Source organism: Jaculus jaculus, chromosome X, assembly GCF_020740685.1.
Source record: "Jaculus jaculus isolate mJacJac1 chromosome X, mJacJac1.mat.Y.cur, whole genome shotgun sequence".
NCBI lineage: Eukaryota > Metazoa > Chordata > Mammalia > Rodentia > Dipodidae > Jaculus > Jaculus jaculus.
In genome coordinates, this window is record NC_059125.1 from 134,412,256 (window position 1) to 134,429,498 (window position 17,243).

General features: G+C 41.0%; 1 protein-coding gene across 1 annotated transcript; it reads left to right on the top strand.

The window, feature by feature from the left end:
• Positions 1 to 3,680: 3,680 nt before the first annotated feature.
• Cd40lg (CD40 ligand) lies at positions 3,681 to 16,995 on the top strand. The gene is made up of 5 exons (XM_004654000.2): positions 3,681 to 3,836; positions 5,812 to 5,943; positions 10,938 to 10,989; positions 13,274 to 13,336; positions 16,619 to 16,995. Exons 1-5 carry the CDS (start codon positions 3,681 to 3,683, stop codon positions 16,993 to 16,995), a joined length of 780 nt encoding a protein of 259 aa, XP_004654057.1.
• The last annotated feature ends 248 nt before the right edge of the window (positions 16,996 to 17,243 follow it).

Below are 17,243 nucleotides of genomic sequence, written 5' to 3' on the forward strand. Positions count from 1 at the left end.
ATGCCTTTAATCCTAGTACTTGGGAGGCAGAGGTAGGAGGATCACAGTGAGTTTGAGGCCACCCTGAGACTACATAGTGAGTTTCATGTCAGCCTGGGCCAGAGTGAGACCCTACCTCGGAAAACCAAAAAAAAAAAAAAAAAAAAAGATTTTAGAACACACGGAGATGCCTCAGAAGATAGGATCACTTCCTGTGCAAACATGAGAAACCTGAATTTGATACCCAATGCCAATGTAAAAAGATGTGCATGGATGCATATGCCTATAACCTCAGCAATGGAGGGCGTGGGGGCAAGTGGATCACTGGTCAGCCAGTCTAACAGAAAAACAGCAGTTCCAAATTCAGTGAGAGACTCTATCTCAAGGAAATATGACAGAAGACTAGTGGAGGGGGACCCTTGACCATCACATGCATGCACACAGGGCTTACACATCTACACGCACATGTGCATACACACACACACGGTGTGGCAGATAGATGGTTTGGGAAGGAAAAGAAATAAGATGCAAACTCAGGATGATAGAGTTCACCTTGAATGGTTTGTAACCTTGCCCAGAAAGGAGGCCACTGTTGAACTACCACAAACGCACAAATGAATACTTTCGATGCTACAAACTTTCCCATTTCCTGTGGAGTCTCTGCTGAAATATGTCAGGATGATAGAGTTCGGGGAATTATTAAAAACTAGGGTGTGGGGCTGGGATTAGGATGCTGACAGGGGAATAGCAAGAAGTGGAAGAACTGAAGAAGCGCTGATGAGAAGGAAGCCACTGGAGTTTGGCAGCCATCTGGGGCGAGAAAACAGAGGAGCAGTGGATGACTCACAGGTCTCTGGCCTGTGCAATTGGGTACATAGTAGAACCGTACACTGATACAGGAGGACCATTTCCCACTCAGACTTACTCTCACTTAAGTAAGAAGAAAGAAGAAAGGGGATGAGAGGAGAGAAAGGGAATTAAGAAAAGAGTGAAATGGCAGAATGGTAAGAAGCAGAAGCCTTTAAGGTCCCTGTTTCTGTGATTTGGGCAAGGGAAGTATATAGTATTAACTGAAACATATCAATTCCAAGCACTGGAGTGAGAAAAAATACATTTGAGTATGCATAAGGGGATACCTCCAAATTAGTATTTTCTGATCAGGGCATATCACAAAGTAACTATAAAATAGTCCTAATTATTTCACAATGTATACATATACCTCAGAAAGACACAAGTAAATGTCAAGTACACACCAATAAAGCTGGAAAACCAAACAGCAGGCAATTTCATGGTGGTGGTAAGCTAGAGAGATGGCTCAGTGTGAAAAGTTCCTGTTATGTGAGCATGAGGACCTGTGTGCAGATTCCCAGTACCCATGTGAAATGCCAGGCATGGTGGCAGATCTATAATCCCAGTACTGGAGAGAAAGAGACAGGTGGATTCCTAGGGCTTACTTGCTAGCTAGTTCAGCCAAATCACTGAGCTCTAGGTTAAGTGAGAGACCTTGTCTCAAAGACTAAGGTGGAGAGTGACAGAAGAATACACTAGACATTGAACCTCTGGCCTCAAACAAATACATGTGTGCACGTGCTCACGCTCTCGCTCGCTCGCGCGCTCTCTCTCTCTCTCTTGCTCACTCTCTCACACACACACTCAAACAAATACATGTGTGCGCATTCTCTCTCTGTCTCTTTCTCTCTCTCTTTCTCACACACACACACCACAGGCCTAAATGCATATAAATACACATATACACGTGCACCCCACACAAACCCTCAAAAATAAATAGAAAATAGCATGGTAGTGCTAAAGTGTGAGAATGCAGAGGATTGCAAAAGAGAGCAACAGAAGATAGGTCAAGAAAATAACAGAGAAGTCACTAAAATAAATTCTAAAAAGTGTGTAGCCAAAACTATAGCCAAGCTGCTAACAGCATGAGAAGTCTGAGGGGAGCATTGTGGGTAGAAGTCATACAGCAGAAGGCTGGACATCAAGGAGGCCAAGCAGGAGGCTAAACGATTCTTCTTCAATTGGTCACATGAACAAATCCCAAGTGTCTGTGTGTCCACGGTTCCCACAGCCTCCTCTCCCTTGGGTCTCTGACATTCTAGCACTCTGTAATTGTGCAAAGCTGGCCTTGTAGAAGGCCTTGAGCCCATTTCGGCCCTCATGATAATCTTCTTTCAGCCCAACTATGATAACTTGCCTCAGAAGCAGAGCCTCTGACTTGACTGATCAACATTTCTCATGTGCTTTGCAGCCACCACCTTTGCAGCTATAGTGAAAAGCTACACAGGTCTGGGCCCAGGACAGGATGCTAGGGCGTGGGAGGGGAAGACAGCAGGTGCTCACTACACAGACAGCAGACCTATCAGAGCAGTCTCTGCATTTCCTATTTGTCTCTCAAGACAATTTTTATAGGAATCACCAAAGCAATTTTATCACTGTTTCTAGATGAAACTGAAATGTGGGGTAGGGATTTCCACATCTGTGTTTAGCTTGAAGGCAATCTGTTAAGATGTCCCAACCAACATTTATAAATGTGTAATCCTGTGCTCCTCAATGACTCAGTTCATGGACACAACTCAAAGTATTTTGACTACTGCTTTAGTCCACTTGTTTATTTTTATTGGTACATAAATTATTTATAAAACTCTTAGGCTAAGCAAACCCCCAAACATGGGGATGAGAGTTGTCTACTGTGTAATAGATTCCAAGTTTCTTTCACTCACATCTTTATTTGATTTTCACAAAAACCTATGGGCTAGGCTAGGCCAGTGGCTGGCTGTTTGGGGGCATGAGAAAACTGAGATATAGAGAGGGAAAGTGATTTGGCTGAGGTCCATAGCAATTTATGGTAGCGCATGGTTTCTTGGCTACAGCCAATTTTGCTTTCCCTGAGCCATGACAGCAGCAGCGATCTGGTGGATTGGAATTGTGTGGCTAAATCAAGATAATATTTCCACTTTCACTTCAATCCCAGAGTTTTGATCTGATTTCTCTGAGGACTGAATTTGGCTTTGCCTTTCAGCAAACATAATGTGTTTTGCATGATCTTTCCAGTTACATTTTATTTAGCGAATGTTAGGACTCTTTTTTGCTTTATGACATGTAGACTTGACTATAAGGATTTGATCACATTTACAGATTAAAGAATTAAGTCTTAAGAAGCAATCAGCAAGTGGCACCCAAGGTGTAAACTCAATCCCAATTTTTGTTAGTATCAGTTTCTTTCCCCTTAGAACAGGTTCCCGCTTTATATCTGTAATATAGAAATTGAAATCAGTTTCTTGCTGGTGGATTAATTTGTCACTTTCCTTGAAATTGATGAGCCTGAATAGTTAGACAGTGATAGGAAAATACTGCCATTGTCTGTCTATGACATTTCAAGGCAAGAATGAATGTATGGAAGAAGAAACTTGTTTCTTCTTTACTAACAAAAGGGAAAGCCTGGAAGTGAATGATATGGGTGTAATTTGAAAAAAAAAAAAAAAAAGAAGAAGAAGAAAAGAAAAAGAAAAACCTTTACGTAACATTTTTTGCTGGGAGAGAAGACTACGAAGCACATTTTCCAGGAAGTGTGGGCTGCGACGATTATGCGCTCTTAACTAATCCTGAGGAAGGTGGCCACTTTGACAGTCTTCTCATGCTGCCTCTGCCACCTTCTTGGCTAGAAGCTACCATTTCAACTCTAACTCAGCATGATTGAAACATACAGCCAACCTGCTCCCCGACCTGTGCCCACTGGGGTGCCCGCCAGCATGAAAATTTTTATGTACTTACTTACTATTTTTCTTATCACCCAGATGATTGGGTCGGTACTTTTTGCTGTGTATCTTCATAGAAGGTTGGATAAGGTAAGATGAGCCACAAGACTTTGCTAACTAAATTAGAGGGTCTTATTCATTTATGGGTTAGTTGATTAAAATTCTGCATAAATGATAGGAAGTGATAGGAACTCAAGTAGATTAACGGACTGGTGGCATGATACTTGCTATCTAGGTAGAAAGGTCTCATGTTCTCGCCTCTAGTTAAAATCTTGGAATCTGGGATCAGATAGCCTAGGTGTAAATCTTGCCACCCTCCTGTTCTGGTATCTTGGGCATGTTATTTTATTTTATATTTTTTTGCCTCAGTTTCCACACCTGAGAAATAGAAATTTGAATGGTACCCATTCCATAGGTTAAATTAATCTAGCCTTGTAAAGCACTTAACATAGTCCTTGGTAAATAGTAAGTTAAATGTGGACAATAGCCATAACTATTTCTTAAAGTTTTCCTTTAAAATAAACTATTTTCCTAATGAAGACAGTGCTTTCTTTTAAAATTCCTCCTAGGAAAAGAGACCATCAAATGCATCTGAAATGCCATAGTGCTTCAGATTAGCATCTATTAGTTTTTAGTAAGAATGTTGAGCTCTGAAATTCTTCAAATACCAGTTTTAATTGTAAGCAGCTCAGTGTCCCTCTGAGATGTTTTATATCCTTAAAGATTGGATTTACAGAAACAAAAGAGGAGAGTAACTTGACAAATTGTTTTACATTGTTAGGAAAAGATAGCAACATAATTGATTGATCCTGTCGCCATGCACTTGTGTGCTGATTATTAACTGTGTTGACAATAGGCCAAGGATCGATGAATAGGAGAAAATTACTCAAGGATCTGGCTGTTCCTAAGGGTCTGAATGAGGGATCTGTGTGTGGGAAGCATCAACTGGATGCCTAAACTTCTGGGATGCTTGGCCGGGCTCTTTTGCAATGCAGACCCAGAATGGAGATCATGATCGGTAGAAATGGTGGAGGCTATATAGTCTGGCCACTGAAATTTCAGGTCTCAGTGATAAGAAAAAAAACAGGTTGTGGGTCTGGTTGCTTATTTGTATTTTTGGCTTAGTGGAATGTACTAATGAAATGCTCATCAATAGTCCTAGCCTTTAAAGGGAAAACTGACCTGGGTAGACTCAAATGTACCCTGACATTTAGGTGTGCCTTTAATGACAGCCAGAGCCATTGGCATGGACCTTGTTGTGTTTTATTACTGTGTGTTTTGTTTTGCGTTTTTTTGTTTTGGATTTCTGAGACAGGGTCTCATATTATATATTCCAGACTGGTCAGAAACCCACTAGGTTGCCCAGACTGGCCTCAGATTCGCAATACTCACCATACCACAGCCTACCACGTACCAGGATTATGGGTGTGGGTCTCTATGCTGTATAAACCTAGTTTTGAATGTGAAAACATGAACTTGAAAAAAAAAGTGATAAGGAATTAATTAGTTGATGACATGAGTGAATTAAATATATTTAATTACCAAGACATTAGAAAATAACATATTTCATTAACTTTGGGGATGCACGATGACTTCTTTAAAAATGCAAATGTTGTCTGCAAGTATGAAAAAGGGAGAGAGATGTAATTAGAACTTGAGTTCAGGGACACACATCACAAATGAATTTCTTTTGAAAGCACTGCATTTATACGCTAGGATCAGTGGGCAAACTAGCTCAGCAATCAACTGAAGGGAAATACATCAATTATAGAATATTGCTACTGTGGCGCACTGAGAAAAATAGACACATTATAATGAAAGGTCATCAGAATAGCTGTGATTTCTCCCTTCAGTTGCAGATAATATGATATTTGAATTTCTGACTTTAAAAAATTTTTAAATGGCAAGCAGCAATAATTCAGTTATAATAACTTATAATATTCCCTATTTCTGCTCTCAAAGTCCTCTTTTCATTGGTGCCATGGAAGTGAATGTGGAAGCAGATGCCATTAGCTGCATTCTTCTTCACAATGACATTTCTCATATCCTTGTTGTTTCAAAATAGGTAGAAGATGAAAGGAATCTTCATGAGGATTTTGTATTCATGAAAACGATACAAAGATGCAACAAAGGAGAAGGATCTTTATCCTTGCTGAACTGTGAGGAAATTAGAAGACAGTTTGAAGGCTTTGTTAAGGTAAGACACTAATTTATTGGTAAAAATCACTGAAAAGTGTTAGTACATTTCTTAAATCTAGAAACTGAAATCCAACCATGTAAAAATTTAAATGTAAACCCATTGTTGTGGCTCACACCTGTAACCCCAGCACTTAGAAGCTGAGGCAGAAGGATTGCCATGAGTTCCAGGGCAGCATGGGCCTTATAATAAGACCTTATCTCAAAAAATATGTTATATATATATAACATATGTGAACATGCATATACACGTACATATATGGATAAGGATGTGTGTGCACCCAAAAAAGCAAAAATGATGCCAAAATCCTATGCTAATAGTGGAAAGGAAATTTTTAAATATACTCAATTCTTTAAGAATAGAAAAACCTCTTTCTGGGGAAAATCCATGTTCATGAGCACATTCATACATACCTCCTCCATACACAGCTAACACTAAGCACTTATATAGTACACCTAGTTTGGTTTTGCATTTCTGTAGCTCTCCATCCAAACTTTGCTATCTTCTCATTGTGACATGGCTGTCTGCCGTGGAAGTGGGTAGGAAGTAGGAACCACTGACCCACTATGATGTTGGTATGCCACAAGGGAAGTTATCCCCTGGGCTGACAATAGTAGGCACTGGTCTCTAGTGCTTATCCAGTAATGGGATTTGAAATGATGTGAAAGTGTGATCTTTCCCTATTGTTGTGGAGCAGAGGTGTGGAAATTAGGACTGGACATTCTCAGGGCCACTCACAGAGTCCCCACGTAAGACCAATTGCTCATGGAGCCATTCAGTTCTAGGGTCAGTCATGACCAGAGGCAAAGAAGCTTGGAAGCCCATCAGCTGTCAGCCAGTTTGCTGGTAACTGTGGGATATACTGGGTGCCTAAAGCAAGAATTTGCAGAACTTTTTCATCCATTGGGTCATCAGAGACATGAGGCTAATGGGCTCTCTGTACCCAAGACAGAACATCATGAAGCGTCTCTGCCCATTTTCCTCTCAGAACACTGAGCTGAATTCCTTTGGCCCCACTTCACTGAGGAGTTAGTCTAGGAGGCAGCATTCCACATTGAGGGCAACTCTGTGTCAGGTGGGTGCTCATGTGAATAAACAAGTCAGAATTCATTCCCATGTGCAGATGATGTGTAATGTAATAAAGGAAGAAGGGGCTTAAGATCTTATACTTGAGCTTATTCCTTTCCTCCTGTACTGTCACCCAGGTATAGCTTCATCTAATAGAGAAGCCTTAAGATCTTATTCTGAAACCACCTACTGAGATGAGAATTTGGCTCAACTCTGCCTCTGGCTTTCAGGTTCTTTTTCTTGTTCTTGTTCTTGTTTCTTTCTTTCTTTTCTTTTCTTTTCTTTTCTTTTCTGTTTTGTTTTGTTTTGTTTTGTTTTGTTTTGTTTTGTTTTGTTTTGTTTTTCAATGTAAGGTCTCACTTTAGCCCAGGCCAACCTGGAATTTACTATGTAGTCTCAAACACACGGTGATCCTTCTACCTCTGCCTCCCAAGTGCTGGGATTAAAGGTGTGCACCACCACGCCCAGCTAAATATTTTCTCTTATGTATTTGCAAGTGGAGGGAGATAGGAGAGAGAATTAGTGCACCAGAGCCTCTTACCACCACACATGAGCTCCACACACATTAGCTCGTTTGTGCATTTGGCCTGATGTGGGTACTAGGGAATTGAACCCTGGCCATCATGCTTTGCAAACAAGTGTCTTAGACCACGGAGCCATTGCTCCAACCCCAAGGTTCTTTACAATAATTTACACTGATTAATTAATTAATTAATTTTGAATTTTTGAGAAAGCATCTCAAGACCTAAACTTGCTATTGTAGCTAAGGATGAGACTTTGAAGCACTGATCCTGCGGATTCCACCTCCTAAGTAGTGGGATCACAAGCATGTACCACCATGCCTGACTTAATCTAGGTCCTTAATGAAATTCGTAACTCTCTCATTTGCAAGATTGGCCAGCTCGAAAAAATACTTGGTTTTCTCTAGTTCTTACAGGGTTCTGTGCAGTATTATAAGGTTTTGGAAAGTGTTGCAAATTTTAATATGAATAATGTCATGTTAAAGAAAATAGGTAATTGGGCTGGAGAGATGGCTTAGTGGTTAAGTGCTTGCCTGTGAAACCTAAAAACCCAGGTTCAAAGCTTGATTCCCCAGTACCCATGCAAATCAGATGCACAAGGTGGCACATGCATCTGGCATTTGTTTGCAGTGGCTGGAGGCCCTGGTGTGCCCATTCTCTCTCTCTCTCTCTCTGTCTCTCTCTCTCTCTCTCTCTGTCTCTCTGTCTCTCTCTCTCCCTCCCTCCCTCCCTCCCTCCCTCCCTCTCTCCTTCCCTCTCTCCTTCCCTTCCTCTTTCTGTCTCTGTCTCTCTCAAATAAATAAGTAAAAATAAACAAAAAAGAAAATAGTTATTAATCACAATAGCATACTGAGCATGTTTGCCTGTATGACTTTGGCCAAATGTCCTCACCTCCATGAACTTCAATTTTTTTTTTCATGAGGGTTGAGACTACCCATAAGGACCAGCTCTGCAATTTTATAATTCTGTGATCAGTATTCTCTTCCCTTCGATCACAGTAGGAATGGCTTATTGATTTTTACTTTCTTTTTCTTTCTTACAGAGAATTTTATAGGTAAAGTTACAATTCGTCCTGTTTTTATTCAGGTCAGATGTCCAAAACTTTCAGAATCACTTACCATGATAGGAGTAAGGAAACAAGTCAGTTTTGCTTATGCTTATATGAAAAACGTGGCAGCTCCAAGTTTAATATTCTCAAATGATTGACCGTTTCATGCGTGTCAACCAGGACTCCCATAATGTGTTCCTTAACTGTGACTAAGGAGACCCTTTGCCTCTACTGCAGTAAGTATAGAGACCTAGTCAATGCCGTCTGCACCTAGTACATGTGCAATGATGAGATACGGTTGGCTAACTACTCAGTCCTACTCCGTCAGCTGACCACCCTCCCAATAACTATTTCTCCCTAGGGCTCTTTCAAAACAGCATTTTTTCAACCCAGCAAGCCAACCACAGAATAATGGTTGGATTTACATTTTCTCAGGTAATGTTAGTAGGATCTAGACCATAGTCTGGTTTGTCAAGAGTAATATTGAATTTTAGGGCCTCAAGTCAAAGAGCTAGACAAGGCCCTAGAATTAGTAGAATCCAATTCTCTATTCTCAGAACTTTTTTTTTTTCTCTCCACTATCCCTGCCAACGGGTTTGTATTTAAATACCTTGTGACAAGGAACTCATTATCTTCCAAAGCAGTAGCATAAAACCATCACTTTGGGAGGAAGATGGGACTCAGGGCTCATAGAAGTACCACTGCTAATAGCATAATTCCCTTCTTGATTATCTTCCTACCAATGTTTGAGGTATCTTTGATTGCCTCAAATCCTTTTCTTTTCAAGTTAAAGGGCAACCCATCCATACCTGCCACATAGAGTTCCCGTTGAGAGAGAAATAACTAATCCCAGATTCTCTAAAACTCGACTTCAAAAAGTCTTTCAGTTGAAGTGGAAAGTGAAGCAAGAAAAAAGGCTCTTGGGAGTATAGCTGGGGGAAAGTTCACAAAAAGGCAAGGCGGGTCTCATAAAAGACCAACTTTGCTGACTTCACGTTTTCATCTTCGGCCAAACCTGACACCACGGCAACCACCCAGCCTAAAAGTATCTCAACTTCAATCATCTCACACTAGTGTTTGGAAAGGCACTGAACAGTCAGTTGCTTACTGGGTATCTCGCAAACATTTTCCTGTTGCCGCATTTTCATGGGGCCCCACCTCAGCACAAGGGGAAAATTGCAGCTCTGTGGGCCATAACAGCATTTCACGGCTCAGGTTCCTCTTGGGGCTCTCGGATAAATGCCTTCACTATTGACAACTAAGTGGAGCGCAGACCTAAAACAATCAAAAGGAACAACAGAAGTCCCTGCACATCACAGGACTTCAGCTACCAGATGTGATAACACTACTATCTTCTCCTGCCTTCTTGTTCAGGGTAGAGAGAGAGACCGAGTGACAGCTGGGCCTGGGCCTATGAATGTGTTCCTCATATCTATGCTTGGTTTCAGCCTCTGACCTTTGGGGTGACCTCATACTGGCCAGGCCTTTTGTTCAATTGCCTTAAAATGGCAGCTTTTAACATCTTTCCTCCTACATTGAAGGAAGTCCATTTCAGCATCTTTAAGTAGTTTTTAGCATTCTTTTAATTTACAAATAAAAAGAAGTCTTTTAAGAAGTCTTGCATTTAGCTGAGTGTGGTGACCCATGCCTATAGTCCTAGCATTCTAGAGGTGGAGGCAGAAGAATCAGGAGTTCAAGATCATCCTCTGCTACATAGCAAACAAACAAAACAGACTGCTGCCTCTGCCTTTTAATATCACCCTCAATGGAAGTTGACCTAGGTTTGGTAAATGCTGATTATTTTAAATAAGTACAGGCCTGCAGGCTATCTACTCAACAAGAGACACTCTCAAGTTCATTGAAAAGGGAAAAAAAAATAGATGTTTGAGATTTCTCTCCCAAGATCATACTTGCTACTACCTTTTCCTGTTAGGTTTCAGATAAGTGATACACACCACACATTATGTTTAACAATATTCCATATGCCGGTTCTCCCTCAGGATAGAGTGATTTCCCTATTCAGCATTATTTATCAATACCTGTCAAATCCAAAGAAGTCAGGGTCATAGGAAGGGCCTGTATCACAGCCTCTGGTCTGGAGAAAGCAGCGGAATGCAAATAATAAGGCCTGGGTTGTGTTTCCAGAGCCTCCCCTGGGCTTTCTGGGCTGTCAGCTCATCTGTCAGAGCCACGGGCTCCCAGTGGGTATGATAGAACTGATGACAGCACCTTAGTCTATATTGTAATCCTCACCAGAAACAGACAACAGAAGGACAGTTGCCGAATGAATGATAGCTTTAAAACCCCATAGCAGAGCTCCTGCCAAAATGACCTTTTGCAATGATTCTTCTTTTTAGGACATAATGCTAGACAAAGAGAAGAAGAAAGAGAACTTTGAAATGCAAAAAGGTAGGTTGCTATTTATCAATTTCTTAAAAATTCAAAGGAAGCATTAGGCTGATCATCTTGAACAACCCAGTGTTAAATCAGGAAACTTTTAGCCCTAAAAGCAAAACAAAAGAAAATGGTCGCATTGCTATCTTCTCTAGCCCTTATGATTCAAAGGCTATGTTCCTATAAGGATGACAATACCAAGTATGCAAAATATCCCCTATTCAATACTTTAATCCATATGACCACACAATCTGGTACCACCTCCAGAGAATGAAATGACAAGAAAGGCATCATTTGGTGAAAAATGGCGTTCATTGCTCAATGATAGCTATTTTATTATGGGGGAGGGGATCAATGCCCAATGGATCTTCTAGGATCAAGGAAAGACAGTGCTACAATATTTTAATTTTTCCCCGATCTTGAAATCTGAGCATCTTGAACATTTCAAGGTTAGGAAGGGACTTTGATGGCTCTCAAATCCAGCACAATTCGAAGAAGATGAATTTCCTTTAAACCAGAACTGAGCATCCAACCTCTGTTCAAACATGTGTAGAGATATGGTACCTTCCATATCATAAGATAGCCCACTCTATCTTTGAACAGCCCTAATAATTGTGTTAAGGTTCATTTCCTGCTCAAAAGAAGTCTTTAAAATTGTTAAAAATTTACCTGCGTGCACACACACACACTCACATACACACGGAGGTCAGAGGTTGATGTCAGGTCTTCCTCAATTGCTTCAGTTGCTTCTGCACCTTGGTTTTTGAGACAGGGTATCTCAGTGAACCTGGGGCCAGCAAGTCCCAAGATTCCTTCTGTCTTTAACAAGTTGTACTTTTTGCATAGGTGTTAGGACTAAAGCTCGGATCTTCATATTTTCACACCAAGCAAATTACCAATGAGCTATCACCCCAAACCCAGGCCTCATATCTTTCTCTTGAGTCAGATTTTGCTCCTGGAATGTCTACTCCCAAGACATAGTTCTGTTCTTTGGGCTGTTTGGATAGTGAAGATAGTAACTGTGACCCTGAGCTTCAATTATACTTTTTCTTCACTAGGCTATGCATGCCCAGCATCTTCCACTGTTCCCTTTATGATCCTTTCCAAACATTTTTCTCCCTGAATTATTTCCTATTCTGAACACACTAATTTTTCCCTGTTCCATTTAAAGTAGATCACCCCAAAGCAGCATAGTAATTCCTCAAGTGACGTGAGTAGCATAAGAGGGCAAGAAAGGGTGTTGCTGGAGAGGCTATTATGTTTCCGTTAATGAACATAGTGTTATGGGTATACAAGTCTAAAACTCAAAGAAATGCATAGACACAAAGGTACAGATGCTATTTTCTGAAGCAAAGAGAATACCCAGCCCTGCTGGGTCTGGATGCTAAAGGTTCGTCTGAGTCCATTGAAAGTTTGATCCACAGAACAAGTGCAAGATGTGTTGAGTGGTACCATGGTATCTGTTAATAACAGTGAAGTTTTAGGAAACAGCCCCCCTCACACTCTTGTGGCTGCCTCTCTTCAGGAAAATCACAGCTTAACCAAACTAGTCTTTCAGAACATGTATGACAAGGAAGTCCTTTGGAATATACCTACAAAGTTCCCAGCACCAGGCTCATAACTCAGAATAGGATGGGGGAGACGTTCTCCACAATCTCTGTCATTAGGACATCAGCCCATTTAATTGAGAAGCAAGGCTTTTGCATAAGAAACAGAGCTAGGTTCGGTAGTCTGGCTGGTCTCTCGACCAATCAGACTCTATAGTCACCTTATCACAGTGTTCAGACAAAGTTCTGGCACACACTCCCAACCCCAGTGTATGGTGGTTGATCCTCAAAAGCAAGAGTCAAGGTAGGCATGATGAAGAGAAATATTCTAGCCTGTATCAGTTGGTATAAAATGGAATTGAATATTGAAGACCAAGTAGGAAAAGGGATCAATTGAAACAGTCAATTCAATTATTAAGATATTAGAAACCACCAGATATTGTGGTGCATGCCTTTAATCCCAGCACTCGGGAGGCAGAGGTAGGAGATCAAAGCCACCCTGAGACTACAGAGTGAATTCCAGGTCAGTCTTGACTAGAGTCCCTACCTCAAAAAACCAAACCAAACAAACAACAAATAAGATATTAGAAACCAACTTTTCCTTCAATGGAAAGGATTTCAGACCACTTTATCCATCTTTTAAGATAAGCTATTTCAAACAACTCTCTATTGCACACTGTAGCACTAGATCAAGTAGTTCTTTGGGCAGTTCTGCATTTCCTTGTACTGAGTTTGATTTGGTTTCATTTCAGGTGATCAGGATTCTCAAACTGCAGCACATGTCGTAAGTGAGGCCAGTAGTATAACAACATATGGTAAGTCCCATAGCCCCTGAGTACCAGACACCCGGGGAGGGTGGTAGCTGGGATTCTAAAGCACTGCAGCCTAATGATTAGGCTTCTCCCTTCTAGGGACCAGTTTCCAAATTTACACATACATCTCTCAAACATTTTCCTTTGACTTCATAGTGAACTCAAGTGCACAGATGGGACTTAGAGGGACAAAAGGGGCTGGGAAACACTCCTGCTATTCTCATTATGTTCCTTCTCAATTGCTGATTCTAAATGATGAATTACTGGATGGAAGGACCATTATTCTGCTGGCATAGAAAGAGATGACAGATGACAGGTAGTGGTCACCTAACTGGGAGCATTGCTCCTCCTAACCCCTCTTTGCTGTATATAAATGGGCCTCAGGAGGTCTTTTCTGTCATCTGTCAATCCCTGTATGATTAACCCCAGCCTCATGGGGACCAACCTCAGGGAAATTAAGGTAAAATCAATCTATAAAGATCAATAGATGCCAAGATATTAGATTTTTCCAATGAAGTAACAACAGATGACATACTGTGATCTTTTCAACTCTGAATGCTTTTATTTCCACATACATTCTGGCATCATTATGGCCCTTGTATTTTCCCCAAATCTGTATTTTGTGAGATCTGGTGCTAGAACATATGTCACACTTGTAAATGGATGGAAACATGTGTGCTAGCATAAAATCCCCCAGGTATATTAAAGTAAACGCATCAGAGCAGTCTTTGAAAGCTACAACAGAATGCTTTAGAATAGAGATCTAAGCTGTGTGGGTGTGGGTGTCAGAGAGGAGGAAGACAGTGCCTCATCTGAGGTGGCTTGAGCTTTTCAATGGGTGAAACACACAAGCACATGCATGTTACTGTGGCTCGTGGTATGGAAGTGAGACGATTTTGAACAGTTCAAAAACCATGAACCACTTGCTAACTGATTTTAAGTAAATCCATTTAACTATGCAGTAGTTTCCTGCCTCGCCTACTCCACAGGGTGGCTACTGTGAAAGAAAGTTATGTTGTCAAGTTGTACTATAACCATGTATGGTAGTACTACTTTGCTTCCTCCACTGTAACTTTTATTGCCATGAGGCACCTCGTGGATACTGGATGTCCCCATAATATTTCTTAATTCTGCCATATACCCCTTTCTCTGGGAATACACTTATGAGAGAAAATCACAACTACTGCCATGCCCAAAATAGCCATTCACATAGCACCTTTGCTTTTGCACTGGATGACATCAACAGAGAAACCTAGAATAACTCACCCTAGTCCTTGACCAGCTATACTTAAACCTTTATTCTTAGAAATGTTCTGTGGAGTTCAGACTTTCCCAAAAGGCCTATGACTGATACTGGCCCTACAATGTCTTACATTTTGCATCACAGTAAGTTTGCAGGGAAAAAGGTGGGAAGATAGCAAAATTCCTCTCCCACTCTAGCCCCAAAACTTTCATTCCTACCTAGACACGATTCTATAGACATGACCAACATCCAATGGCAAGAATTAAAATGAAGTAAGGAATTAACAAAGTTAACCGCCAGGTATGATGGAGCATACCTATAATCTTTTGGAGAGGGGTGAATGCAGTAGGATCAGGAGTTCAAAGCCATCTTATCCCTAACTACATAATGAGCTCCAGGCCAGCCTGGACTCCATAAGACCCTATTTCAAACAACAATAACTACAGCAAAAAGGAAACATAATGAACTAAAAAATAGAGGATCTGCCCTTTTTTTTCTGATCAAATAGTGAAACACAAAAACATTATAAAACAAATACCTTTCTGGAGAGCCTGGGGGGCTCAGAAATATCAAACATTCTCAGATGCTTCCCTATTACTAAAGGATGAATCATTAATAAATGAACTTGTACCCTGGCAGATGTAAGACCACCATATAGGAGTTTTTGAAAAGGAAGCAAATACTTTCATTTCTCACCAGCCCCCACCCCTGTCAGCTAATCTAGCTTTCTGTGGAAGCTGAGATTTGAAATCGGGTGCACATACTACTTTGAACCCACTCAACATCTCAGCAAAGAAAATGGCACCTTGTTGGTGGGAACGCTGCGCTAGCCACAAGAATACAGGTGCTTTCAAGTTGGTGGGGCCCACTACAATGAGAGATCAAAGCACACCGTGCAATGAACACGCAGTTTATTTTCACACTTCCTTACCTATTTTAGGCCTGTCTGTGGGAGGCAAGTCAGGTCTGCAACAGCATGATCAGATAGGAAGAAAAGGGGTCTTTGCTATATGCTGAGACTTACCTAGATAGACTGACAACGGTAACTGTGTATGATTCAAGACAAGGAAGGAATCCATATTCATATTAACAAGGATTTTATCAAATAATTTATTATGCATAGTTTTTAAATCATTTGCACTTTTTTTCTTCTTCTCCTCCTCTTCTTTTTCCTCCTCTCTCCTCTATTCCTTCTCATGTTGTTCTTCTTTTCTTCTTAAATTAAAGTCTCATATAGTCCAGGCTGCTCTTAAACTCCACATGCAGTTGAGGATAATTTTGACCTTGAATTCTACATCCTCCTGTTTTAGCCTGTAAGGTACTAGAGATTATGGGAATATGCCAGACTCATCTTAAACTCAAAGGCAAATTGGCTTTAAGTAATCTAGAGAGACATCTCTATACCACCCTCCAAAACTCAGGGACCATTGCAGAAGAGGTGACAGAAAGAAAGTAAGAGCCAAAGAAAGGGGAGAGTGCTTGCAATACTATCTTCCAGATATTAAGTAGCCTTGATATTCATGACCCTACAGTGGCTGATGCTACCTACACAAGGCCTGGATAATATGAAGGCAAAAACAAAAATGATGACATCAAAAGAGAAGGGTGACTAGTTGGAAAGAAGACAGGGTTCAGTGGAAGGGGCATAGAGAGATCAAGGATGGTGGTGGGAAGGAATTATAATCAGCGTACATCTTATGGAGAGAGTGCCAATAAAAAGGTTTTGATTTTACAAGTTTAAAAATATTTTAAGAATTGGGGAAAAAAAGAAATCTAAAGAGAGGGAGAAACTGTCACCTATTACTTTATTTAATCTTTCCAAATCTCAAAATAGGCTTTAATATTCTCCCGTTACGGCTGATGAGGGGCCCAAGATTGAAGAAAACTCATATTAGAACCTGAATCGAATGTTAAAGTCCATGTTGATGAAGAGTCAGGGCCTTGAGAATTAAGTCACTTAGAAAGCAAGTACCCAGCCTTAAACTTTATTTCCTGTTAGAATGGACACATGCTCACCATGAATTTTTCCCTCTTTGTTACAGTTCTACAGTGGGCTGAGAAAGGATATTATACCATGAGCAACAAGTTAGTAGCCCTCGAAAATGGGAAACAGCTGACTGTTAAAAGACAAGGACTCTATTATGTCTACACCCAAGTAACCTTCTGCTCCCGTCGGGAACCTTCGAGTCAAGATCCATTTATCACCAGCCTCTGTCTGAGGTCCAGGAGTGGATCTGAAAGAATCTTACTCAGGGCAGCAAAAGCCCACAGTTCCTCGGAATCTTGCGAGCAACAGTCCATTCACTTGGGAGGAGTATTTGAATTGCAGACAGGTGCCTCTGTGTTTGTCAACGTGACTGACCCAAGGCAAGTGAACCATGGAATCGGCTTCACGTCTTTTGGCTTGCTCAAACTCTGAACATATGACCTCCCAGGCTGCAGTGGGGGCTGCCACTGGAGTCTTCCCTATACGGCAAAGAAGGACTGGCCCCTGTCGAACTTCCTATTTATAACCCTAGGATCCTTCCTCCTTATTGAGGACTATTTATTATGTACCCCAAGGCATGTAGGGCTAGAATAAGGAAATAACAGGGCAGACAACACCCTAATAGACCCTGTTCCCGAGAGCTTGCATTCTGAAGCAGCAACCCCACTGATGTAGACGTG

Coding starts and splice junctions, on each gene's coding strand:
- Cd40lg (XM_004654000.2), top strand. CDS start 3,681: ATGATTGAAACATACAGCCAACCTGCTCCCCGACCTGTGCCCACTGGG. Junction 3,837..5,811: donor TTCATAGAAGGTTGGATAAG/GTAAGATGAGCC, acceptor GTTTCAAAATAG/GTAGAAGATGAAAGGAATCT. Junction 5,944..10,937: donor AGTTTGAAGGCTTTGTTAAG/GTAAGACACTAA, acceptor TCTTCTTTTTAG/GACATAATGCTAGACAAAGA.